Consider the following 27,376-nt stretch of genomic DNA (forward strand, 5'->3'; position numbering starts at 1 on the left):
CTGTTTCCACACTGTATAGTAATACTCTGACTCTATGACCTGTACACCAGTTCTATCCTACACAATGTACAGAAGCCAATTAACCTACAACCCTGCATGTCTTGGGAATGTGGGAGGAAACCAGAGCATCTCTTGGGTAAGTTCATAGGTCTGAGCCACTCCGGTTCAGTTGAAGGAATTCCATTACTTTTATAAATGGTGGCTGAACTTCGAAAGGTCATGGAAACCACTCATTGCATTGGACCCAGTCTCCATCCTTCTCCACTGGGTGGCGCCGTCAATGATGGCAGCCTCAACAACTGTCTATTTTTTCGTCCTTTTTTGTTATTTTTAGCGTGTTTTAAAAGTATGTGTCAATGTCCTCTGGTTCATTTTATGTGGGGGGAGGGGGAAACTTTTTTTCAATCTCTTACCTTGCTGGAGATGCGATTATTTTCCAGATCATATCTCTGATTGCTCTGCGGCCTAACATCCTAGAGAGCTGGCGGCCTTGCTCGAGACTGACTTAGAGCCCCACCGTGGGGCCATGGACTTGTCATCAGAGCTTGCGATCCCTTGCCTGGGATCGATGCCCCAACCTCGATCTGTAGAGGCTGATGTCGGGAAACTCCAGTCATAGCAGGTTTCGACCAGCCCCTACCTGGGGTAGATTACTCGGCGCGGGGGAGTTGAGATTCCTCCCTGATGCAGAAGCTTGATCGTTCTGACCCGGAGGGCCCACTGCCAGCTATGGAAGTCAAGATCGTCCCGTCAATGGAAGGCTCGAGGCCTCCGACCGTGGGAGAACAAACAAGGGAAGAGATTAAACTTTTTTTCGCCTTCCATCTCAGTGAAGAATGTGGAGGAGTCACTGTGGTGGATGTTTATGTTAAAATGGATTTTGTGTTTTGTTGCCTTTTATTGGTATCTGTACGACAAATCAAATTCCTTGTATGTGGCAAAACATACTTGGCTAATAATGCAATTATGATTATGATTCTCTCTTAGACATTGTGAATATAGTTGCTCCAATTAAACTCAAGGTGAAAACAGCCTGACCTCCCCATGAAAAGATTAACAGTGAAGATCTCAACAGTTTTGAGGATAGGTGTTCTATGGCTATCTTCAAGCAGAGAAGGCATTCAGCATAGGTTAGTCCAAGGCTGTGAAGGCACACAAAAGATGGCAATGAATTTCATCTTGATGCCTGCATTTGCTGAATGGTAATTTTTCTCAGGGTCTTGTGTTGGACTATCAACGTTGAGGATGGAATGGCACAGCTTTGTACAATGGGAACATGTTGGCAGAGGACCTTTGGTTTGTTCATTTCAGGCTTTATGCACATGCACATTCATATTTATTATGCAACATTAATAGCCCCACTATCTGCTTCTGAACCTATCAAACAAATCACTCATCAAATCAACTTTAGGTTAAAAAAAATCAGGTATTGCAAAGGTGAACCATTAAGAATGCTAGTCTGTTATACATATTGATGTATCTTGAGCGATTGGAATCCATTTAATTAACTGGGAAGCAGCTTAACTAATAGTTAAATACAAATATTGGAAGATCTATTTCAATTAATGAATATAAATACAAAAAAAAAATTAAATTCTACAATTTTGTAGATAGCTCATGCAAAACAAATGGGCAAGGGGAACTGTTGTGTTTTCCATTTCTTCCTTGGGCTCACCTGTAAATTCTTTAAATACTACCACCTATAACTTCAAAGATGTAGTTTTGTCATTTCAATTTAGTGTAATTGAAAATAGAATTTTGCCAGGGTGTAAGTAACCTTATGTTGGCCATTTTGCATTAATCCAGACATTCATCTGGTCACTTATTTGCAAACCAGATTGATTTCCACATCAAGGGGTTACAAGGTGACTTCATTCTTACTGTAAACCTCTTTTGGAATAACTTGACCAATGTTATCCTGGGCACACCAACCATTTGGCATTCTTGCACTGGCTGTCTGGCCACTCAATTACTTATCAATATCCTTCAGACTCACCGCACACTGCACTGACACACCATCTTCCCACCACAATCAATTTCCAACAACCTAATCTGCTCAACTCCACCCAAACCATAAAGTTCAATGGATTTAAATGTAGATCCCTCTTTCCACTAACCCAACTGCACATCTCACATATCCCAATGCTAATTCCATCCCCATGGTCTGACTCATATTTCGCTTGGGCAGTTTACATACCAGCGGTATGAACATTGACTTCTGTAACTTCAAGTATCCCTTTCTTTCCCTCTTCCCAGTTCTCCGACCAGTCCTAATGTGTCTTCGACTACAGTTTATCTCTGTTTGCTGTGTTGTTATCTTCTCCCAGCTAACAATGATCTATTCTAAATTTTCCTTGATCTCGATTCCGTTTGTCCCATTTTCACAACTAACACATCCTTATCTATGTATCTCCCTCTCTCCTGACGGCACGAAGGGACGAGACGCAAAACATCACCCATTCCTTCTCTCCAGAGATGCTGCCTGGGCTGCTGAGTTACTCCAGCATTTTGTGTCTATCCCATGATCTGACTGTTGGTCCCCCCCACCCCCCATCCTTTCTCAAGTGTAGTTCTCCAAATGTTGTGACTCAAACTAACTGCTAGTCTCCAATACCCCAGCTCCATTGCTGCATTTTAATCCATCCCCTCCCCAACCATGTATAAATAATGGCAAGTGAAGGGTCATAAAAGCTACTGACATACAAATTAAGTGAAGAGATCCCTTTTAATTCAAATCTGGAGATGGAAGAGGTTACAGCAGGATGCTTTTGTGATAGTTAAGCATGATTGGTATAATTAGCTGTAAGAATTTGCATGGAGAAACAAACTAAAATGTCACATATTTCACATGGAAATATCATTTCCATTGAAAGAATAATGGTGCTAATTTGTCACTGCTGTATATTGTTGCCTCTCACTGTAATACAAAATGATGTGAAGGAGAGCATTTGCCAGATGAAAGCGTTAAGTATCAACCAGTCACTCCTTCATGATTCTCAATCGTGCCCATTCAGACAGAAGCTGGCGCAGGGTGTAGGTGTGTTCCAGTATCTATTACTCCATCAATTTTTGTGTCACAGCAAGCTCACTAATCAGTCCACCAACAGTCTCATCCATTTGCTCACATGATAAACAATAGGCCCTAGTTAATTAATTCCTATCCACCCAAACACCATCTCCCCAGGTGCCTTCTCCTGCGACCGCAGAAGATGCAACACCTGTCCCTATACCTCCTCCCTCGACTCTTCCAGGTTAGGCAGAGGTTCACTTGCACCTCCTCCAACCTCATCTACTGTATCCGTTGTTAAAGATGTGGACTCTTATACATAGACTGGGCGATTGTTTTGCTGAACACCGCCTGAACCTACCTGATCTCCCGGTTGCTAAACACTTTAATTCTCCTTCCCATTCCTTCAGACCTTTCTGTCCTAGGTCTCCTACATTGTCAGAGTGTGGCTAAAAGCAAATTAGAGGAACAGCATCTCATATTTCGTTTGGGCAGCTTACAGCCCAGAATATTGATTTCTCTAACTTCAAGTAACCCCGGTATTCCCGCTCTCTCCATCCCTTCCCCACCCAAGTCGCACCAGCTTCTCGTTTTCATCCAACAATCAGCTAACAATGGGCAGTTTCCGTTATCATCGTTACTTTTTTGCATGTTTCATTCATTGTTCTTTATCTCTCTACATCATCGTCTAAATCTCTTGTTTCCCTTATCCTTAACTAGTATGAAGAAGGGTCTCAACCCAAAATGTCACCCATTCCTTCTCTCCAGAGATGCTGTCTGTCCCGCTGAGCCACTCCAGCTTTTTATGTCTATCCTGAGGTACACTACTGGTTACAGACTTTCAGTCAGAAAAACACATCTCAACCACGACCCTCTACCTCCTATCACCAAGCCAACTTTGAATTCAGTTTGCCAACCCACCTTGGATTCTATATGCTGTAAACTTCTAGAGTAGCCTGACATGTAGACTTTGCCAAGACCTTGTTAAAGTCCTTGCAAACCATGTGAGTTGTGCTGCTGTCATAAATTGCACCCCAGTAAAAAGTAGCTTGGATTGTAGCTGTGAACACAGTAAATAGTGAGATATTGAAATATCTTATAACAATATGCAATTTTATTATTTTCCACTAGTTTCATTTATTTGGGGGGGGGGGGGGGGGGGGGGGGGGGGGGGGGGGGGGGGGGGGGGGGGGGGGGTGGGGGGGGTGCTCATCATCAGTTTCTGCATTTTCCATGACTTTTGTACTGTTATCATGTCTAATCATGTTAAGGCCCAAAATGTATAAATCTTACATGCACAATTCCCTGCATATGTAAGCAGAAGAAAATCCATTCCTTGTGGCCCTGGAAGATACTGTTGTGGATTCTGTGCTGTGACACATTTCTATGGATGTTGGAATTTCAACATGTCCGTCTTCAGAGATAATTTATTTTCTCTACTGACATGTGACTTTAGCAAGTACAGGTAGTCAGTTCCTTTCTTTTTTGCATATTAACATTCAAAGAATTTTAATTCAAACAAATTCAAAGCCTTCTGGTAATCTTTTTCAGTTAAGATTCATTTTGTAATGTTCATGCTCTTGCCAAATGGTGAATAATCTTTGTTTTTGGCACTATATAGCTCGCCGATTTGAGCTTTATGTGCCGTAACAGCAATAGAAGAGCTAAATATTCATGACGGCATACAATTCCTTGAGACTCTGCAAGTAACCAACTGTAAGGAAGTTGAAACTCAAGCTTCTCCCTCGGATACATCATGCAACTAGAGTTGGTTATGTATTTTTCAGGCTGCGGCTGCAAAAAATTCCATCTGTTCTGAATATGTCCGAAGAAGGGTCTTGGCCCAAAACATCGCATATTCCTTCTCTCCAGAGATGCTGCCTGTCCCGCTGAGTTACTCCAGCATTTTGTGTCTATCTTCAGTGTAAACCAGCATCTGCCGTTCCTTCCTACATATTATTTTTTACATGTATTAGAACAGAAATAATTGTCAAGGCTGGGTTCTGGAAGAAACATTCTTAACTTTGAATTTATGTGTGCTAATAATATGTCTGGTATATTTTGTTGGGGGTCAATCAAGGCAGAAACTGTTTCCACCGTGAAAGTAAAAAGTACAATAATACTAGGATGCTGCAGAATGTATTTTTAGAATATGGTTTCATAATTGTGCTAACAGGAAGTGGCAACAGGAGAATTTCATGGTAGTAATGCCAGTGGCCCTGCTTTTGCTTTCTCCCCGGTATTCAAATCGGATATAAAATGTGAATGGAGGAAATATGAAAACAATTGATTCCTGAAGGTTATAAAATTCCAAAGCAAAAGATGAAATATTATTCTTGAAGCTGCTGTTGAGTTTTATTGGAGTTGTACAGGTGCCTAAGTATAGAGGTCAGAGGTAAAGTTAGGACAAGAATTAAAATTTGAGAAATAAGGTAACCATTTTCAATGAATAATAGGATACCTTCAAATATGGATATTTCACAACCAATTGCTTAAGAAAATGGGAGAGAATTGGGTTGGATATAAAAAAGAAGGGAAGCAAAAAAAGGATTGAAGTCAAAGTGGCAATAGTAGATCAATTAGGGGCTATAATAAAGGGGAATCTACCAGTAACACAAAACTGGTGGGACCAACTAGGGAGTACGATGGAGATATATTGAAGGAAACAAAATGCAGAACCCCTATGTGGACTTCCCATGGATAATAGATCAAATAAAAAGAGGGTAGAAGAAAAGATGACCGTACATTAAGTAAAAAAGAGACAAGTCCACATTAGGTGCTTTGTAGTTGCTGAAGGAAAAGTAGAAATCTTGGAAATGCTGTATATGGTCTTCCAAACATTCTTGGATAGAGGAGTTGTGCCAAGGTCCTAAAGGATTGTAAATATTTTCAGCAAATGGTAAAACAATTAGTACAAGGTAGTTTAACTTGGACAAGCATTGATTACTGGAGGAGAATGTGCACTAATTTGTGCAAGACAATTTGCAGCTGATAAAGTTGACAGTTTTTTTGATGAGATATTGAAGAGGTTATTTGTGGGCAATGTAATTATGTAGATGGATTTTCTGAAAGGAGTTTGATGAAGTACCACATACTAAGGTAGTTAATGATATTCAGGATAATGAGATAAAAGAGACAGTAGTAACATGTATAATATTCATTAAGGGAATAAAATAGAGTTGTGTTGACCTTTTTATACTGGAAGGCACGTTCCCTAGGATTTATTACAAGTTGACTAACTGTAATAGCTGTGGCTGATGATTTGGAAGAGTGCCATGCAAGTAAGTTCAAATTATTATACTTCCATATTTTGTACTGATTTGTAAATGTTTTAATGTGATTTAAATTATGTTAATTTGTTAAAAAAAGTATATTAGTTTTAATTCTCTGCTATTCAACGTGGGCCTCGGCGGCAATGGCGCCTCAGTCGTGGTGGGGCTTCGCGGTCGATGAGCGCGAGGGGGAGGGGTAGACAACGGGCACCCGGCATGGGGGCACCACTGTGAAGAACAATGGGAACCCAGCGAGGGGGGGGGACTGCTGTGAAGAACAATGGGGACCTGCCGATGTTCGAAGGGTCCCCATTGGGTTTGGTGGGCCCGGTGCAGCGCGATGTTCGGCGGGCCCAGCAAGGCGACGAGGTGGGTAGACCCCGGTGCGGCGGTGAGGTGGGTAGGTCCAAAGGCCAGGTCAACGATCCAAGGATCTTTGGAGCAAATACCTCTCCAACAATGAATATTAACCTCACCTGCATTTTAATCCCCCCCCCCCCCCCCCCCCCCCCCCCCACCACCACCAAAAGCCTCCGGAATCGCAAGCACAGCGCCACTGATGGTAGGTTTTATAACAATGCCACTCTGTCAACAGTTTTATACACCTTGGCGGAGCGAAGCCGAGGCACCCCTAGATCTCGAGGCCCTAAACTTAAGCTTATGAAGCTTATACGTAAATCCGGCCCTGCATATCAGTGATGAGTAGGGCCTGTGGGAACAAAAATGGCAACAAAGTTTATTAAGAATGAAACATGAGATATGAGGAAGATACGAGTGTCTGTTTCAGTAGCAACTGGAGTATTATCAATGAGGGGTGGGTGTGTATCAGAAGTGGAAGTAGACTGCATTGTGATGGGGAGGACATTGGATTTGAAACTAATCTTTGAGTCAAGCTGGAAGAATGCAAACAATTTTGCTGAATAAAGAATGGAACAAAATTTGTTTCAAAGATATGAGTTCGTGGTGGGAGTTAAAGGTACCACGAGAAATCTGTGGAGGGAATAGACATACGACATTTCGAATTAGGACCCTTCTTCAGACACTAAGACTGAATAAGGGTCCTGACCCAAAATGTTGTCTGTCCATTCTTTCCACAGATGCTGTCTGACCTGATGAGTTCCTCCAGCACTTTGTGTTGTGATACGAGAAATGTTGTCTTCAGTTTCCCAATTTTTAATTGGTGGAAATTATGGCCGAGTAGGGACACTGGGCAATAAATCTATTAAACTGAATCAGTGGATTAACTAAGAGGGGATGGTGGAGTGAAAAAGATAGGTGTTGTCAAAAAAGAGTTGGATAATGTGCTGAATAGCTTGTGGAAGAGGCCAAAGATGGATTACTGGAGTACTCAAAAAATTAGCGGTATAAGGTCAGAGAGATTAATCATAACTGAGAATGCGCCAGATACAATTTGATAAGTAAGTGACCAACCAAGAAACAGGTCAAGTGTCTGCCTTTATTAGCTGAAATTATAGCATACTACCTCTACCATTATGTACCATTATTTAAATTATTTTCAGGTCTAAAATCTCATTTGCTAATAGTATGAACAGATTTGTAAAATACATCAAAATAAATTAACAATCTCTTGAAAATTGCTGATAATTCTTAAATAATCTACAAACTTAATAACTTCAAAGAGATCATTGCTCATAATCTCCAGGTTTCTCATATACAGTATGCACACCACAACATTCTTAACAAATAGCTAGACATGCCAAGACACATTTTTAAAAAAAGTTGTTTTCTTAATATTATTCACAACCCAGTGTTTCTTAATGTTGGTTTGTTCATGTCGTTACAATTTTCAAATATTTAAACCTTCCTATTTATGTGACCTTTGAAAGACACGGTAAGCCCATTAGTAGTATGTCTCAAGCACACAGAATGGAGTTGCATCATGCCACGGCTTTTATGATAACCTTTGCCTGGTCAATAAATTTAAGGAGACAGGCAATAAGAAAATCATGTAGGTTAAAAATGCAAACATGCTCAAACACTGCATCTACTTGCAAGAAGAAAAATTTGCAATGATTTTTGCTTCAACTTTTCTGTACAAATATAGTTATGCAGTTCAAAATTTAAACCTGGCTATTTATTTCATTATAGCCAGCAAAAATACAATCTTTTAATACTGAATAGTTTTCATGATTTTTACATTCAATATGATAGCCATTATAAATAACTATTATGCAGGGTCGTGAAAGCTTGTCCCACTTAATTAATGTATTACTGTAACACTAAGAATGTTAAGTGTCTTTCACGGCATCTGCTGTCAAGTGGCATTAACAAAGCATAAACTGTCATAGAAGCAGTGTAACAAATCAAGGTATGATTTGGAAAGTTTAAAAGGACAGCTTCTTCTGTGCTTATGTTAATTTTTTGACTGGTGGGCTAGTGCACCGAGGGAACAATTTATTTAAAAAAATAAACTAAACAGTACAGAAAAAGTTTGAGAGTAATTCTTATACTTTGGGTGAGGTTTGTGCTTGATGAAAGCAATGGTTAGTTAGAGAAAGGAATAGATGTCCAAAGGGAGCAATAAGTAAAATATGGTAAATGAACAGGACATGAAATTAATAGACTGTTTATATTTAACTGAAACACTTCATGTTCTGCTTTACTTGGCTCCCAGTGGAATGCATTTCTGTTTAAAGTAAGATTGATTCCACAGCAACAGTTTCAACGTTAAACAACGACTGCATGCAGCTGTTCAAAAGTCACAATTACCGTGCAATGTGCAAAATGAATTCCTTGTCTGAATGGCTGAAAACCAGAACATTTGGCAGCAGAACTTGCAGCAACAAGAATTGGCCCATATCACAAGCAGCAACTTGCATGCTGCTATAGTAGTTTAATTTCCTTTAGTGGGGTGAGAAGATTGTCTCAAGCAGAATCCCTGTCAGTTCATATATTGTTGAAGCTAGCAAATACATTAACTGAAGTGTTGGAAAGCAAAGAACAGTCACAGCTATGCCATCTTTTCGTTTTGGTCCATAGCCACAATCCCAGTGAAGTATGAGTACTGTGTAGGAAAGAACTACAGATGCTGGTTTACACCAAAGATAGAAACAAAATGCTGGAGTAGAAGGAGAAAAGGATTGGGCGATGTTTTGGGTCAAGACCCTTCTTCAGATTTGAGTCAGGAAAGAAGGAAACCAGAGATATGGAAGGGTACAAAGGGCATGTAAGGTGTGAAACAGACAGATCAAAGCAGACAGTGATTAAGGAAATGTACAAAGGTTCATTGTTAGCTATGGGGAAGTTGACAACGAGGCATACAAACAGTAAAATTAATCGGGAGGACTGTGAAACTAGTAGGAAAACTAGGGTGGGGGAGAGACAGAGCGAGGGAAAGCTAAGTTAGAGAAATAGGTTGAAGAAGCTTGAAGTTAGAGAAATCAATATTCAAACCACTGGATTGTAAGTTGCCCAAACCAAATATCAGGTGCTATTCCTCCAATTTGCATTTGGCCTCACTCTGACAGTGAAGGCAGCTAAGGGCAGAAAGGTCATTTAAGGGGGAGTTGGAGTGTATAGCAACTGGGAGATTGCATAGGCTGAGGTGGACTGAGCAAGGGTGTTCAGCAAAACGATTGCAGAGTCTGTGCTTGTTCACACCTCGAACAGTGGATACAGTAGATGAAGTTGCAGGAGGTGCAAGATAGGGAAGACATCTACCCTTTCTCCCTGGGTGGAAATATTCAACACTAGAGGGTATAGCTGTAAGGTGAGAGGGGGAAAGTTTAATGGAGATGTGCAGAGCAATTTTTTTGCAGTGAGTAGTGGGAGCCATAGTCGTTGTACTAGTTTCATTGTTGTCTTGCTGAGTTTCATTGATTGTATCACTCGTTATCACCTTATAACTCATCGTTGACCCACTGAGTTACTCCAGCTTTCTGTATCTGTCTTCAAGTCTATCCAAAGTGTAGCTAAACTCTCTAATCCATCATGCTGGTAATTTTCCTCTGCACCTTTCGCAAAATCTCCACATCCTTCTTGTAACGGGACAATTAGAGCTGCATGCAATACTCTGGTCACTGACTGGTCTGTAATGATGCAGCTGCAGCACTGGGGGAAGCCGGCCCGATGACTGACTGTGTCTGATTCCCTCCTCAGTGTGTAGGAACGAACTGCAGATACTGGTGTACACTGAAGATAGACACAAAAAGCAAGAGTAACGCAGCAGGTCTCAAAAAGCAACGATGAGGGGAAGGTGATAATGAGTAATTCAAACAATGAAACTCAGCAGGACAACAGTGAAACTAGTACAAAGACTAGGGTAAGAGAGGGAAACAGAGAGAGAGAGAGAGGAGGGGTTGCAAGGGTTACTTACATCTGTTTACAAGGGTTACACCGTTTGTACCACTTGTTATCACCTTCCGCGAGCCAACAATGGCCCATTGTGGGCTCCACCTTTCTTTGATGTTCATTGTTTTTTGCATATCTTTCATTCATTTGTTCTGACTCTGAATAAGGGTCTTGACACCTATTCCTTTTCTCCAGAGATGCTGCCTGACCTTCTGAGTTACTCCAGCTCTTTGTGTCTGTCTCCAAGTCTATCCAAATTCTTCTTGTATCTGAAATCCTCTAATCCAGGCAGCATTTTGGTAAATCTCCTCTGCACACTTTCCAAAGCATCCACATCCTTCCTGTAAATGGGACGAGAGCTTCACACAATACTCTGGTCACTGACTGGCCTGCAATGATTCAGCTGCAGCACTGAGGAAAAGCAGCCCAATGACTGTCTGTGCCTGCTTACTCCCCTAAACTGATCTAATCTACATGCACATAATCCATATATCCATATCCCTCTATTCCTTGGGGTCAGGTTTTCGCGCAGTTTCTGGGCTCTGCCCTCCAGTCGTTCAAGGACCACTGTTGTGGTGGGTTGTTTTGTATGACTCGTATAGGGAGGTTGCACGGCAGTCCGGTTACCATGCAACGGCAACTGGAGTACACGCGGAGAACTGCAGGTAAGCACTTACCATGGATTCCTGTGTAGCGGGCTCATCTTCTGTCCCAGCATCTGGACTCCACAGTGACTGATTCCACACTCATAGACCCCGGGCTATCTATCCCCAGGTTGGGGGAGGAGGTGGTCGCTGGGGCGCGCTGGGGGGAGGAGGTCGGGGGGGTGGGGTGCTGATGCAGCACGGTCAGTGACTGGGTGGGCGGAGGGACCAGACTGTCCCCAACTCTGCTGCAGCTGATGGGGGGGGGGGGGGGCATGGTTGGGGGGTGGACATGGTTGGGGGGTGGTCGGGTGGGTCAGTGGTCGGGGGGGGGGTGGAGGGTGATCAGAGGGGAGAGTGAAACATAGAAACATAGAAATTAGGTGCAGGAGTAGGCCATTCGGCCCTTCGAGCCTGCACCGCCATTCAATATGATCATGGCTGATCATCCAACTCAGTATCCCGTACCTGCCTTCTCTCCATACCCCCTGATCCCCTTAGCCACAAGGGCCACATCTAACTCCCTCTTAAATATAGCCAATGAAGTGGCCTCAACTACCCTCTGTGGCAGAGTTCCAGAGATTCACCACTCTCTGCGTGAAAAAAGTTCTTCTCATCTCGGTTTTAAAGGATTTCCCCTTTATCCTTAAGCTGTGACCCCTTGTCCTGGACTTCCCTAACATCGGGAACAATCTTCCTGCATCTAGCCTGTCCAACCCCTTAAGAATTTTGTAAGTTTCTATAAGATCCCCTCTCAATCTTCTAAATTCTAGAGAGTATAAACCAAGTCTATCCAGTCTTTCTTCATAAGACAGTCCTGACATCCCAGGAATCAGTCTGGTGAACCGTCTCTGCACTCCCTCTATGGCAAGTGGTCGGAGGGGGGGGGTGCAGATGCAGCACGGTCAGTGACTGGGTGGCGGAGGGACCAGACTGTCCCAACTCTGCTGCAGCTGACGGGGAAGTTGCCAGGTGGTCGATGGGGGCGGTAGTCGGTGGGTGCTCGGTGGGGGCTGGGTGCTCGGTGGGGGCTGGGGGGGGCGTCAGTGATTCTGGGTAGGTGGAGGGACCAAACCGTCTTCAACTCTGCTGCAGATGACGGGGACCTTTCCGGGTTTTCGTCCCCATGTGTCCGCTGCCAGGAGCCGTGGCCCCACTCAACCCGGTTCCGTGTGTGGGCGCAGCTGACCCACAGCCCATGACAGTGCGGCCGCACAGGGCGAAGGTTGGCCGTGGCCGGTCAGTGCTGACCCGGGAGAAGAGTGGGGGCTGTCCAGAGGGATGCGCTCCTTCGGCCATTTACTTGGTGCTCTGGTTCAGAGCAGATACTAGAGCATTTGGTTCTGAGCGCTCATTCACCCTCCACAATTATTTACAGCACAAAAATTGACCATTTTGGCGGTTTTTAACAGGTAAGAAAGTACCCGTTTTGTGTGTTAACAGTGTACGCCGGAAGCTGCCGTGTCCTCACGATGGATTGAGCTGCTCCGCACGTCACACCCTCTGCCCCGATGACCTTACGTGCATCCCCCCCTATAGTCAGTGAATTGCGATTGTGAATAATCCTTTTCAAAACCACCGATTGTCGTTTTGTATCCACTAAACCCTGAATCTGGAGGTGTGCGTTGGACATTTCCACCCACAGAGAAAGTTTCTAATTTTCTTCACTCTCTTGTCGCTCTTAGAAACATAGAAAATAGGTGCAGGAGTAGGCCATTCGTCCCTTCGAGCCTGCACCGCCATTCAATATGATCATGGCTGATCATCCAACTCAGTATCCTGTTCCTGCCTTCTCTCCATACCCCCTGATCCCTTTAGCCACAAGGGCTACATCTAACTCCCTCTTAAATATAGCCAATGAACTGGCCTCAACTACCTTCTGCGGCAGAGAATTCCAGAGATTCACCACTCTCTGTGTGAAAAAAGTTTTCCTCATCTCGGTCCTAAAATATTTCCCCCTTATCCTTAAACTATGACCCCTTGTTCTGGACTTCCCCAACATCGGGAACAATCTTCCTGCATCTAGCCTGTCCAACCCCTTAAGAATTTGGTAAGTTTCTATAAGATCCCCCCCTCAATCTTCTAAATTCTAGCGAGTACAAACCGAGTCTATCCAGTCTTTCTTCATATGAAAGTCCTGACATCCCAGGAATCAGTCTGGTGAACCTTCTCTGTACTACCTCTATGGCAAGAATGTCTTTCCTCAGATTAGGAGACCAAAACTGTACGCAATACTCCAGGTGTGGTCTCACCAAGACACTGTACAACTGCAGTAGAACCTCCCTGCTCCTATACTCAAATCCTTTTGCTATGAATGCTAACATACCATTCGCCTTCTTCACTGCCTGCTGCACCTGCATGCCTACTTTTAATGACTGGTGTACCATGACACCCAGGTCTCATTGCATCTCCCCCTTTCCTAATCGGCCACCATTCAGATAATAATCTACTTTCCTTTTTTTGCCACCAAAGTGGATAACCTCACATTTATCCACATTATACTGCATCTGCCATGCATTTGCCCACTCACCCAGCCTATCCAAGTCACCTTGCAGCCTCCTAACATCCTCCTCACAGCTAACAATGCCCCCCAGCTTCGTGTCATCTGCAAACTTGGAGATGTTGCATTCAATTCACTCGTCCAAATCATTAATATATGTCGTAAATACCTGGAGAATTAAAACTTAATTATATAAACTTCTATCCGCCGAGCCCCAAGCGCTCCTCTAGTATCTTTGGCCTGGCCCGGATCCGCCCGTCTCCTTTTGGCGGGATTTGGCGGCACGCACGGACGACAACCAGACGACGCCCGGCGTCATGACGTGTCTGGCGCAGGTGGGCGGAGCCTGGCAGACGGCGGGCAGGCGAGCGAGCGAGCGGAGGCTGCGAGTTGGTGGCTGCGTTTCGCGGGATATCGAGGGAGCTGTGGAGCAGAGCGGGCTCCGCTTTATGATCTTCGGGCAAGACAGAGACTTGAGGCGGACCTCGTCTGGCGGCGGGAACTGACTTGTTACCCGCTGACGAACAGACAGCAGCTCACCCGGGAGCGTTCCCGCGTCCTCGAGCCACTCGCAGGATGCCGTTGGCACAGTTAGCCGGACCCTGGCCCAAAGTGGACGTGGTTCACCTGGAGACTGAGGTAAATATTGCAGCCGGCGGGGACATGCCTTGGAATGGGCTCTAAAGTCGCCCGAGCGAGGGCGGACGGTGGGCATTGACCGTGAGGCAAGGAGAGCGCCACGACACCAGCTGGGGTGTCCGGATAAGGTGATTGAATGGGGAACGGTGCCGTCTGAGAAACTCTGCCTGAATGTTTTGTGCAAAGGAGAGCGAATTCCACTGAAGTTGCGGTTGAAGGGCCGGAGTGTTCCAGCTCGCACTTCTCAGCGGTGATTCACTGCAATTCCAGTTGAATTGTGCAAAAGCACTGCTCGGGCGCTGTTGGATTGCACCCAGTCGGAATTTGTGCATAATCGAACCCATAAAAGAGCAATTAAGTTAACTTTGGAGATGCTGGTTATGTTGCCACGCCGTGGTTATAATTATAAACATTTAGGAAAAAAAAGAATCGATCCTTGTAGTTTGCATGGTTTCTGTCAATATTTTGCTATGCGCTGTCAACATCACGTTTAGATTTTTCGAACTTCACTATTGTTAATTTGTTGACTTTTGCACGAATAAACAATTTATAACGCCTTTAAGGGTCGCCATCTTTTTGAACATTTTATCTGAATAACCTGATTTATTTTTCAATCGTTGGCAAATAAAATGACATTGAATATCTCGCATTACAACATCAAAAAATGACGCACGAGAAAGAAAGGGTTGTAGCTTTAGTAATGGCATCGGATAAAACCCTTCATTGAAAGGATTAATGACCTTGTACCCCGCAGCTACCAGGGGATTCCTCTTCCATAAGCATTTTTGTTCAGTCCAAAATAAGAATAGTTACTTCTTTGTAATACGGGAGCTCCCTTAATATAGAATTAAACCTGAAATCGAAGTACTGAAAAAAGTACGTTTTAGTACAATGAGTAGAAGTGAAAGGTGGTGCATATATATGTCGGGTAGAAGTGCTACATAATACACTTGGACAATGTTATGGCATTTTCCCAGAGATCAGCAGCCAGGGTTGGAAAATGTAGAGAGATCTTGAGCTTAGGTAAAACGACTGAAACTGAATCAACGTCATCCTTGGGGATGAAATATGATCCGGTGTAGTATCGCTGTAAAACATTACAGTTCATGTATTTTTCAGAGTTTGTCTGAACTGTAGCAGAATTCAATGTTTTGTATTTTGCTAAGTCTATTGAGTGAATGAATATATTATTTTTGATCCAAATGGAATGCTGCAGAAATATCGTTCTAAACAAGTCCAATCGTTCGTTAAGGGGGAGGTGCAGCACAAATCTTATGGGCAGGTTATTTAGTTAACGATTATTTCTCTGGAGGAGATGTGGTTTTAGTACCCATTGATCTCGAAATCCTGCAATACTAAGTGTGTTCTTGAAGAACTGTTCTGATATTATTACTATGATTGAATCAACAGCCAACACAAAGAGAAATGTGGTTAATCAGCAACATTGATAATTTGAAAGTCAAATGGCACGTAACTGACATTGCATTTTTGTGTAGTTGACATTTCATGGAATAGGAACAGCTGTGGTCTGTATTGTGGAAGGTCTTTGATGAAGTTGCAAATAATATCATACTATTTTGCTCATTTCTAATAATCTGACATGGCATCCTGTGACATTAAATGAATAAACTTAGACGTCCTTTGAGATTGAGAATACATCCATTCTGGTTTTGTGGGGTTTGAAGGGGCTAAAGAGTCAATTGTTGGAACTGCTGGTTCTTACCAGTGGGGCAGGTGGGTGGCTTGTTAGATGACATGGTTCCTTGCTTATGCATGGGCTCAGAATACTCATGAGATGTGGCCTCAAGGTTCTCGATACCATCCAGAATGCTCTACATTCAGTGGTTGTGACCAGCAGATATTCCCAAGCATCAGTGACAATGCTGCATCTCTTCAAGGAGACTTCAAAATCATCTTTAATATTTCCCTCTCGTCTGGATTGGGCATTTGAACAATGTGATTTGCCCGCCACAGCTCATTGAGTATAAATAGGACCTCCAGATGGGATGTTGGATTGGGAGAGAACATTGATATTATTTAGAAGACAGACACAAAATGCTGTAGTAACTCAGCGGGACAGGCAGCTTCTCTGGAGAGAAGGAATGGGTGACGTTTTGGGGTCGAGACCCTTCATCAAATTGATGTCAGGGGAGTAGGCGGGACAGTGATAGAATGTAGTTGGAGAAAGTAAGACTGGTGGGAGAACTGGGAATGGGGAGGGATGGAGAGAGAGAGAGTGAAAGCAAGGACTATTTGACGTTAGACTTCAAACTAACTTCAAACTTCAAGTTCTAAGTTCTAACCTAACTTCAAATAGCCCTTGCTTTCACTCTCTCTCCATCCCCTCCCCATTCCAGTTCTCCCACCAGTCTTCCTGTCTCTGACTACATTCTATTGTGTCCCACCCACTCCCTTGACATCAGTCGACCCGAAACGCCTCCCATTCCTTCTCTCCAAAGATTCTGCCTGTCCCGCTGAGTTACGCCAGCATTTTGTGTCTATCTTCGATTTAAACCAGCATCTGCAGTTCTTTCCTACGCATATATATTATTTATATCCGTGCAGTGAATTTGAGAGAATGTGGAGACACAGAGTTAGTGTGGATCTCTTTGAAGGACCTTAAGATTTCTGTTATATGTAGTCTGGGTCTCAAATGTTTTTGGGAGGGCAGGAATCACTGCTTCCTGATAGACCATGAATGATAACTTAAGACAAATAATAGTCGTTTAATTTTGCTTGTCACAAAATTACTCCTTTTCAAGGCTACAGTAAACAGCTAAGAGAAAGCAATGCTACACTAAATGTGGTATCCAATATTATAAAAGTAACTTTGTAACTGCTTATAGTCTCCTGTATAGTAATTTTGAAATATTTTGAGGAAGCCAGCATGAGAAGCATCTTATGTAGAATCAGTGGAGTGAATACATTACGATGTGGGTAAATTATTTTGTGGTGGGAGTATTGCAAACAGATGCCTAATACAAGGATATACTTTCCTGAAAGTGGTATTTTACGTGATGAAGAAGACTTTTGGCCTGCTGGCCTTTGTCAATAAGGACATTGAGTACAGAAGTACAGAGTACAGAATTTTGTAAGTTTCTATAAGATCCCCTCTCAATCTTCTAAATTCTAGAGAGTATAAACCAAGTCTATCCAGTCTTTCTTCATAAGACAGTCCTGACATCCCAGGAATCAGTCTGGTGAACCGTCTCTGCACTCCCTCTATGGCAATAATGTCCTTCCTCAGATTTGGAGACCAAAACTGTACGCAATACTCCAGGTGTGGTCTCACCAAGACCCTGTACAACTGCAGTAGAACCTCTCTGCTCCTATACTCAAATCCTTTTGCAATGAAAGCTAACATACCATTCGCTTTCTTTACTGCCTGCTGCACCTGCATGCCTACCTTCAATGACTGGTGTACCATGACACCCAGGTCTCGCTGCATCTCCCCCTTTCCCAATCGGCCACCATTTAGATAATAGTCTGCTTTCCTGTTTTTCCCACCAAAATGGATAACCTCACATTTATCCACATTATACTGCATCTGCCAAACATTTGCCCACTCACCCAGCCTATCCAAGTCACCCTGCAGTCTCCTAGCATCCTCCTCACAGCCTCCTCACAGCTAACACTGCCCCCCAGCTTAGTGTCATCCGCAAACTTGGAGATATTGCCTTCAATTCCCTCATCCAGATCATTAATATATATTGTAAATAGCTGGGGTCCCAGTACTGAGCCTTGGGGTACCCCACTAGTCACTGCCTGCCATTGTGAAAAGGACCCGTTTACTCCTACTCTTTGCTTCCTGTTTGCCAGCCAGTTCTCTATCCACATCAATACTGAACCCCCAATGCCTTGTGCTTTAAGTTTGTATACTAATCTCTTATGTGGGACCTTGTCGAAAGCCTTCTGGAAGTCCAGATACACCACATCCACTGGTTCTCCCCTATCCACGCTACTAGTTACATCCTCGAAAAATTCTATAAGTTTCGTCAGACATGATTTACCTTTCGTAAATCCATGCTGACTTTGTCCAATGATTTCAGCACTTTCCAAATGTGCTGCTATCCCATCTTTAATAACTGACTTTAATAACTGTTGGGTTGGGAATTCCAGGATTTAGGCCCACGGGCAATGACGGAACCATGTCTGGGTGCTGTGCGACTTGCGGAACGGCCTGCAGATGATGATGTTCCCATAAACCTGCTCCTCGTGTGCTCTTTTTCGAGAATGCTGTTGCCTGACGCTTGTCTGAATGTCACATCATATCAGCCCATGCCTGAATGTAATGTAGCTCTGCTGCATGCAAACTTCAACTGCTTCATTTGTTGCGGAGTTGTGATTGGATTTGAGCATTATTTCTTCATCGCCCATACCTATTTGTGAACTGATGTTTGAAGGAAAGGCATTGATGAAGTAGCTCATGGAGTTTGGGTCCAGGACTCTGCCTGTAAGCTCCGCAGCAAAGACCTGGAGCGGAAGGATTAACCTCCAACAATCGCAACCATCTTCCTTTGGAGTACTTTACGATCATTGGAGTGCTCTCTCCTTGATGCCCTTTGATTTCAGCGTTACTATGGTTTTTTGATGTCACATTTGGTTAAATACTGTCATAATGTCAGGTTATTGCTGAATTCATCAGACGATAGGATTGTTGACACTGTCTTCTGTTGCAATTACTGCTGATTGAGAGTAGATTGACTGAATAGTGGAGATCTGCCCCAGCAGGTAGCGACAGTGTTCTGTTCCTGAGAATTGTTTGTAACCTGGATAGCCTGCAAGTTGGAAATATGGCCACAAACTGAGTTCCCACATGCTGAAGATGCTTGCAGCCCCATGGCAGCCAACAAATCCTGACCACTGGTGTCGCAAACACTCTACCTGTAATTAGCTGAATTGGATTTGTCCTGCTTTTCAAGAACGGGTCAAACCTTAACAGTTTTCCATGTTGTCAAGTGGATGCTGGTATTGTAGCAAGACTGGAGCATCTTGGCTGGATGCACAGCGAGTTCCAGAGTGCAGGTCTCCAGTACTGCAGCTAAGATGCTGTCTGGTCCTGTAATATTTTCTACTGTACATCCAGTGCAAATCGAGCCTGGGTTTTCTGATGGGGTTCTTGCAGAGGGGGATTACTCGGTTCTGCCAATTGTATGCTGTTTCTATCAAATACACTTATAATAGTACTGGGTTGTGATTTCACCAGGGTAATGACGCATTCATATCTTACTTGATGCTGCTCATGGTATGTCTCATTGAATCATGTGTGATCCTCTACGTAGATTATAATGTTGGAGTGAAGGATAGAAAAAGTGTTATTTCGATCCAATGTGATGTTAAATTGTTAATTGTAATAGCATGGGGGCAGGACTGATACCATTTTTATATTTACAAGTATAGAAGTTGCCTTTTCGTTTTTGTTATCTCAGGGAATTAAGTGGCGCATTTGCCAAGTTTCTCTTATTGCATTTGTATATGAGATTACTTAGTAGCATTTTGTGCCAAATCTTTAATCAAATGTTTGACTTTGACTCATTACAACGTTCTCCCTAGGAAGTGCAATTGTACCATCAAACTGATGAATTAATGAATACATTTGATCATCCAAGAATCCAAACTGATTTAAAAGTGAGGAGGTTATTGGGGATTACACATGCTGTTTCATGTGTGTATTGAATGTGTTCAATTCATGTGGCCATTATGATTTGTAAAACGAGCTTAAGAATGGGCTATTCTTGCTTTGACTAATGGTGAAATGTAAGTCAGCAAGGTTATGTTTTTCAGCATGTATGCACATTTAACTTAAACTAAAACCATTAGGTACAAATTCATTATTTTGAGTTAAATTTCATGTTCTTTCGAGAACTGCTGCTTCGCCTGCCTGGGATCTCTGACATTCTTTGAAAATAGCAATTTGTGAATAATTAACTGATCATTCATAATTCTGGTTCATGCTGTGATATTTTGGTTGCTCTGCATCCATGCTTATCAAAACTTTTTTCTGATGAATATTCTGCTGCAGGGTTGTGGACTCAAAATTGTGACTGTTTTCTTTCCGCAGATACTGCCTGACTTTGGACTGTTTCAGATTTTCAGCATCCACAGCTTTTTAAAAATTCAGAATTTTGCCTGGCTTTTTCAGAAACATTTTTGATGTAGTTTAGAGATGCAGCGTGGGAACAGGCCCTTTGGCCCACGAAGCCCACACCGACAAAACAGAATTAATGTACAGGTGATGTTATCCCAGTTTTGCAAACTACAGACAAGTCAATTGACCTACAAACCTGCATATATTTGGACATCATTTTTCAGCTACCTTAATCATTGCTAACATTTTTTATTTTAATGCAACCGATATACCAAAAAGATCGTGGCTGCAAAGCAGACCTGGATTAACATCGCTCTCAAATTATGATTGCAATCAGTTAGTTTTGATTTTTATCAATAGGCAAGATCTTTCTAGCTGAGTACCCCTGGCTGGATTGGCTTCCTGCAGTTTCTCCACAAACCACATACAACCTAAAGCAGGGTGGATCTTTAGCATTTTACCAGGGCTGTGGCAAATTATTTTAGGGTGTCACATAAAGTGGGTTAGAGTTTCTGTACATAATTTAGAATGTGCTGCTTGGAAATTATGGCAAGCATTTTTTAGGGGGAGCAATGTATTTTTAATAATATTCTGATGTTTTTTCAAAGGTAGGTTTGCAACTTTTTTATTTTGGTGACCCACATTTGGGTTGCAACCTATGGATTGATAATGACAGCCTTGTATATTTTACTTCCTCTCTGAAGAGATTTTGTTGAGATATTTATTTTTTTACTTTGATTAACTGTGCCTGATTTCCATCTTGCTGATGTTGATTTCATTTGAGTCTTTGGGCATTTACAAGCAAACCAATTTCCCAGTCAGTCCTGGGGTATGGTTTAGGGGAAATTGATGCGGGGTCTTTAATGGTGTGTCTCTGCTGGCACAACAAGGATGCAGAGTTTGTGTCTACTAATGCACAGTTTGCATGTCTTGTCGATGTTGGAGACTGCTGTACAAGTTTAAGGCCCATATTTGTAAATTGCACATTCGAAATGATATGAAAGCATTTTCTAAAATATATTTGGATATAGTTTTGTGTTGGTCAGTGAAAAGATAGTTAAGACTACCTTTTCATTGAGTGCATTGGATGTGGGTGGAATTTACAATCTACTCACAAACTCGGTGGTAATAAATGTTTTGAATGTTTACGCTGGTCTGCAAGCACTGAATTGATTGGGGCTGGAAAGTATCCGGTTTTGAATTTAGGTTGACAGGATTAACATCTTACATTTACATTGTGCTTTTTAAAGCAATGAAATTTTCACAAGGCACGTCGCAAAAGCATTTGCCACGGAGATGCCAAGGGAATTGCAGGGAGAGATGCCGAGGGAATTGCAGGGAGAGAGACTTTATGCAGCTTATTGTAGAAAGAGTGGAAATGAGGCTGAGGTATGAGATAATTCCAAAATGTAGTCTAGAAATGGTTGGGCATTTGTGGAGCTAATGGAAGTTAAAGATGAGAATGAGTATTTCAATTGTGGGATATGAACCCAGGAAACTATACATTTTGCAGGTGTTGCTTACCAGGGTGCCAATGCAGGTTAGTTAACGTTAGAATGAGGGGCGAACGGATATGTTATGTGGTTTAGGATATGGGTGTTAATTCTAGGTGAGCCGATGTTTATGCCGATTGACAAAAAAAGTGCATTGGAATAACAAGACATCAGATAACAAAGGCACAAATGGGATTTTCAGCAGATTACCTTTTTCCAAGTTCTAACAAAGTGTCCCAGATGTAAAACATTGTCATTCCACAGATGCTGCCAGACCAACAGTGTTTCCAGTATTTTCTGTTTTTATTTCTGTGAACAGTTTTCGGTGGCCTGAGTTTCTATCCAAGGAAGAGAAGGAGTTGGTGATGAGGAAACATTTGTACCCGGTACCCGTTTGTACCTGGTGGGATATAAACTACAATCTATTTTGTCCAAGGTACACAAAATTGCTGGAGAAACTCAGCGGGTGCAGCAGCATCTATGGAGCGAAGGAAATAGCCGACGTCAGACTGATGGGGGGTGAGGGGGAGAAGGAAGGAAAAAGGGAGGAGGAGGAGCCCGAGGGCGGGGGGATGGGAGGAGACAGCTCGAGGGTTAAGGAAGGGGAGGAGACAGCAAGGGCTAGCAAAATTGGGAGAATTCAACGTTCATGCCATCAGGACGCAAGCTACCCAGGCGGAATACGAGGTGCTGTTCCTCCAATTTCCGGTGTTGCTCACTCTGGCAATGGAGGAGACCCAGGACAGAGAGGTCGGATTGGGAATGGGAGGGGGAGTTGAAGTGCTGAGCCACCGGGAGTTCAGGTAGGTTATTGCGGACTGAGCGGAGGTGTTCGGCGAAACAATCGCCCAACCTCCGCATAGTCTCCCCGATGTAAATCAGCTGACATCTAGAGCAGCGGATGCAGTAGATGAGGTTGGAGGAGATACAGGTGAACCTTTGTCGCACCTGGAACGACTGCTTGGGTCCTTGAATGGAGTCGAGGAGGGAGGTGAAGGGACAGGTGTTGCATTTCTTGCGGTTGCAATGGAAAGTGCCCGGGGAGGGGGTGGTACGGGAGGGAAGGGAAGAATTGACAAGGGAGTTGAGGAGGGAGCGGTCTTTGCGGAAGGCAGACATAGGGGGAGATGGGAAGATGTGGCGAGTGGTGGGGTCACGTTGGAGGTGGCGGAAATGGTGGAGGATTATGGGGGATTTTGTCCATATTTATCTGTGGACGGCTTGATTGTATTCATGTACCGTTCTCTTTGACAGTATAGCAAGCAAACAAAAGCTTTTCACTGTACCTCGATAATAATATTAGTGAAATTATTATCGAGGTACAGATAATAATAAACAAAACTATGTTAGTCAACCTATATGACAATTTAGAGACTAGACCTCGAAAACGAATGGCGAGTTGTGCTCGGTGTCAACACTATACAAATAAAACTGATGCTGTGCTTTCAGATATTTTTACCGAAGCAGGATATTATTGAGAAATACAAGACAGGAGAAAGCTTCTTGGAGAATACCAGAGAAAATAGTGAGGTGTGGGAATGGAAGTCATTATAACTGATCCTTTTGCTAAGTCTAGGTATATAAAAATAGATCTTGTGGAGTTTCTGCTACCTGTATGGGAAGAAACATCACTGTGTTGTGGTTATGGGTGTTAATGGCATGTTTCTGTTTAGTAAATTTTGCATATTTTGAGAACTGATTGTTTTTATTGTCCAGTTTGGTATCACACTGCAGTTATGTGATTTGAAATATTGGTACTATTGCAAAATTCCCTTGGAACACGACTCTAGAGATACACTGGAATAAAATGAAGTTGCAGATGCTGATTTATACTAAAGGTAGACACAAAATACTGGAGTAACTCAGCAGGTCAGGCAGCAAAGATAGACACGAAAAGCTGGAGTAACTCAGCGGGACAGGCAGCATATCTGGAGAGAAGGAATGGGTGACGTTTCGGGTCAAGACCCTTCAGACTAGTTAGGGATAAGGGAAACAAGAGATATAGACGATGATATAGAGAGATAAAGAACAATGAATGAAAGATATGCAAAAAGCAACGATGATAAACGAAACGGGCCATTGTTAACTGTTTGTTGGGCGAAAACGATAAGCTGGTGTGACTTTGGTGGGGGAGGGATAGAGAGAGGGAATGCCGGGGTTACTTGAAGTCAGAGAAATTAATATTCATACCAAGCTGCCCAAGAGAAATATGAGATGCTGTTCCTCTAATTTGCGTTTAGCCTACCTCAGACAATGGAGGAGACCTTGGACAGAAAGGTCTGTGTGCGAATGGGAAGGAGAATTAAAGTGTTTAGCAACTGGGACATCTGGTAGCTTCAGGCAGACTGAGTGAAGGTGTTCAGCGAAACGATCGCCCAGTCTGTGTTTGGTCTCGCTGATGTATAAGAGTCCACATCTTGAACAATGGATGCAGTAGATGAGGTTGGACGAGATGCAAGTGATCCTCTGCCTAATCTGAAGGACTGTCGGGGTCCTTGGACAGAGTCGAGGGATGAGGTATAGGGACTGGTGTTGCATCTTCTGTGGTTGCAAGGGAAGGTACCTGGGCAGGGGGTGGTTTGGGAGGAAAGGTATGAGTTAACCAGGGAGTTGCGGAGGGAACAGTCTGCGGGGAAGGCGGAAAGGGGTGGAGAAGGGAAGATGTAACCGGATCCCATTGGAGGTGGTGAACATTTTAGAGGATTATGTGTTGTACGCAATGGCTAATGGGGTGAAAGGCAAGGACTAGGGGGACTCAGTCTCTGTTGCCAGTAGAGGGTGAAGGAGCAAGGGTGGAGCTGTGGGGCACCGAGGAGACACGAGTGTGGGCCTCGTCTCTGATGGGAGAGGGAACCCCATTCCCTAAAGTATGAGGACATCTCGGATGTCTGTATGGAACACCTCATCTTGGGCTCAGATGCAGCGTGGACTGAGAAATTGGGAGTAGGGAATATTCATTGCAGGAAGCAGGGTGGGAAGAAGTGTATTCGAGATAGTCGTGGGAGTCAGTGGGTTTGTAATAGACGTCAGACACTAGTCTATTTCCTGTGATGGAGACTGAGATCAAGACTGTGGTCAGGCAGCATGTCTGGAGAAAATGTATAGGTGATGATTTGGGTCAGGACCCTTCTTCGAGACTGAAATATCACCGATCCATTTTCTCCAGAGATGCTGCCTGACCCGCTGAGTCACTGCAGCAGTTTGTCTATCCAGTTATGCTGTCAGTTGTCAAATTCACTGAAATGGCACCATAATTGGTCCCAAAAATGATACAAAGAAGAAATCCACATTGCATCTCTTTTTTAAGTGGGACATTTGATCTTTTCTACTTGTTGCCTAATCTAGCTTAGGTAGATTTATGGATACACTGGGAAGCTATACTTTTACGATAATCTGATTTGTAACATTGTTGAATAAAGCAGTGATGCAAGCAGATAGTACAGCAAATAATGAAAGTGAAGACTGCTGCGTTTTTGCATGGAATCGTGCCAATGAAAAGTCTATCAGAAAATTTACCTAGTGAGATCATCAGTGTTTTTAATACCATTTAAGCTTTTGGAGTTATGGGTTTAATATTTAATATTTGCAGATTATTTTTGAAACCTCTTCACCTACACAAGAATCTGGTGAAGAACATGGTTTAGTCGTTTTGGCTTTTCATACTTTTACTTACTTCACCCAGCCCAATCACATATGATCTGCTATTTTCCAAATGTTGATGCAGGTCTGAACCCAGGACTGCGAGGAATACAAGATCAGAAAATTATTTTTTACTGTTTTTTAACTGTTTTTTAACCCTATGTATGGAGCTGCAGCACAGATGAGGGAGAGTGAGAGTAAGCTTGTAACAAGATATAATAAGCAGTTTAATTAAAAAAAAAAAATCAAATTATGAAAATGTTATTCTTTCAGTTGATCTTTGGGGCAAAATAAAAAGCAACAAGGACGTTTTAAGTTACATTTAAATTTTAGGCCAAAACTTTTTAGTGTAAACTGTTTAAGGTGCCTTAAATTTTTGCTAAACATTGGCCTTGTTCTGTATCGTATTTCCCTTTAAGATTCATCAACCAGGTTTTGACAAATTAATCCTCCTCCCACATGAAATGTTAATTGTTGGGCCAAATTGGAAAAAAATTATAAAGAATAGCTTCAATATTTATTTAACAAATTGTATTGGTTTCAGTAGAAATGGTAAGGTCTTTGACATGTGGTTTGGTGTCACTAAAGGGCCTGTCCCACTTAGGTGATTTTTTAGGCAAGTGCAGGAGACTGTGGTCGTTTCATGATCGCCACATATTCGCTGGTGGTCTCTAGTGAGTCTCCTTCATGGTCGCGAGGAGTTCCCGCATTCTGGGAACTAGTCGCGGCCTCAGTATGGTCGCGGCAAATTTTTCAACGTGTTGGTCGCCATGGAGAAAATCGATAATCCTGTAGTCGCAGGTGCAGTTGTAGTGGGGTCGGCATGTAGTTATGGGTAGTCAAGGTAGTTGTAGGTAGTTTTAGTTAATCGCCTTTGCTGACCGGGCATTTTCATTGGCTCATTGCTCCAAAGCATTGACTCCCTCCAAATCTGACACATAGTGGCTGCAATGTATCCCAGCTACAAAATGCAATGCCGGCACCTGTCTTGGCTATTCTGACAGCAGTACATAGACTCGCCAGGTCCATTTGGACTTCCCAGCTCCACCACCAGGACAGAGGACAAAGGTAGCAGGTGAATGGGAATGCCACCACCTACAGGTCCTTTCCTGATTACATTTCATCCAGATTTGGAAATATATTGTTGCATTCAAATTTTGGAACTCCCTTTCCGACAGTAGGGATATCTTCACCAGAAGCATTAAGGAGTGAATGATAAATGCTGGCTTTGCCAGCAATGCTCAGATCCTTCTAAAAAAGCACATGGAAAGAGTTGGAGTGATCTGAAAAGCCATGGAGAACCATGACTTTTTGCAGCGATGGAAGTACAGAATGGTCTGTAAGTTGCATATTTTTGAATTGAAATTTGATGATTACCATGGTGGTTAGGATGTGTTGGAAACACACAAAGAGGCTATTGGCTCAGTCCAAAAAAATGCCTGAGAATGTGAGTAGCCCCTGTGCCATAGGAAAAGTTTTTAAAAGGGAATTGAATATATTGGTGTTGTCTTAATAATTGATGTTAAAGGGAACATTACAACTAGGACTCCATGAAATCTAAGCTGTCAAACACCTCCTTGTCAATGAGAGGCAGAGAGCTAAAGCTGGATGTTTTCACGTAAATTTATCCTGGGTAAAGTCATATCTTAATGAAAAACAATGTTCACAGCATTGATTTTGATGAGTGTGTGCTTCTCCCATGGCCCAGCCAGATTGGAATCCTCTGCTGTGCTGTACTGACGTATTCTGCAGGGGCAACTGACATTTTACATCCCTCGATGGT

General features: G+C 42.9%; 1 protein-coding gene across 2 annotated transcripts in view; it reads left to right on the plus strand.

Annotated features, from left to right (window-relative positions):
* The first annotated feature begins 14,053 nt into the window (after positions 1-14,053).
* rps6ka1 (ribosomal protein S6 kinase a, polypeptide 1) overlaps positions 14,054-27,376 on the plus strand; it is a 115,541-nt gene continuing 102,218 nt past the window's right edge. For both annotated transcript variants that reach the window (XM_055656420.1, XM_055656421.1), the window contains exon 1: positions 14,054-14,373. In XM_055656420.1, coding sequence (XP_055512395.1) covers positions 14,311-14,373 — 63 coding nt within the window. In that variant the 5' untranslated portion in view covers positions 14,054-14,310. The remainder of the gene's footprint in view (positions 14,374-27,376) is intronic.

Source organism: Leucoraja erinacea, chromosome 26 (genome assembly GCF_028641065.1).
Source record: "Leucoraja erinacea ecotype New England chromosome 26, Leri_hhj_1, whole genome shotgun sequence".
In the NCBI taxonomy this organism is placed as follows: Eukaryota; Metazoa; Chordata; class Chondrichthyes; order Rajiformes; family Rajidae; genus Leucoraja; species Leucoraja erinaceus.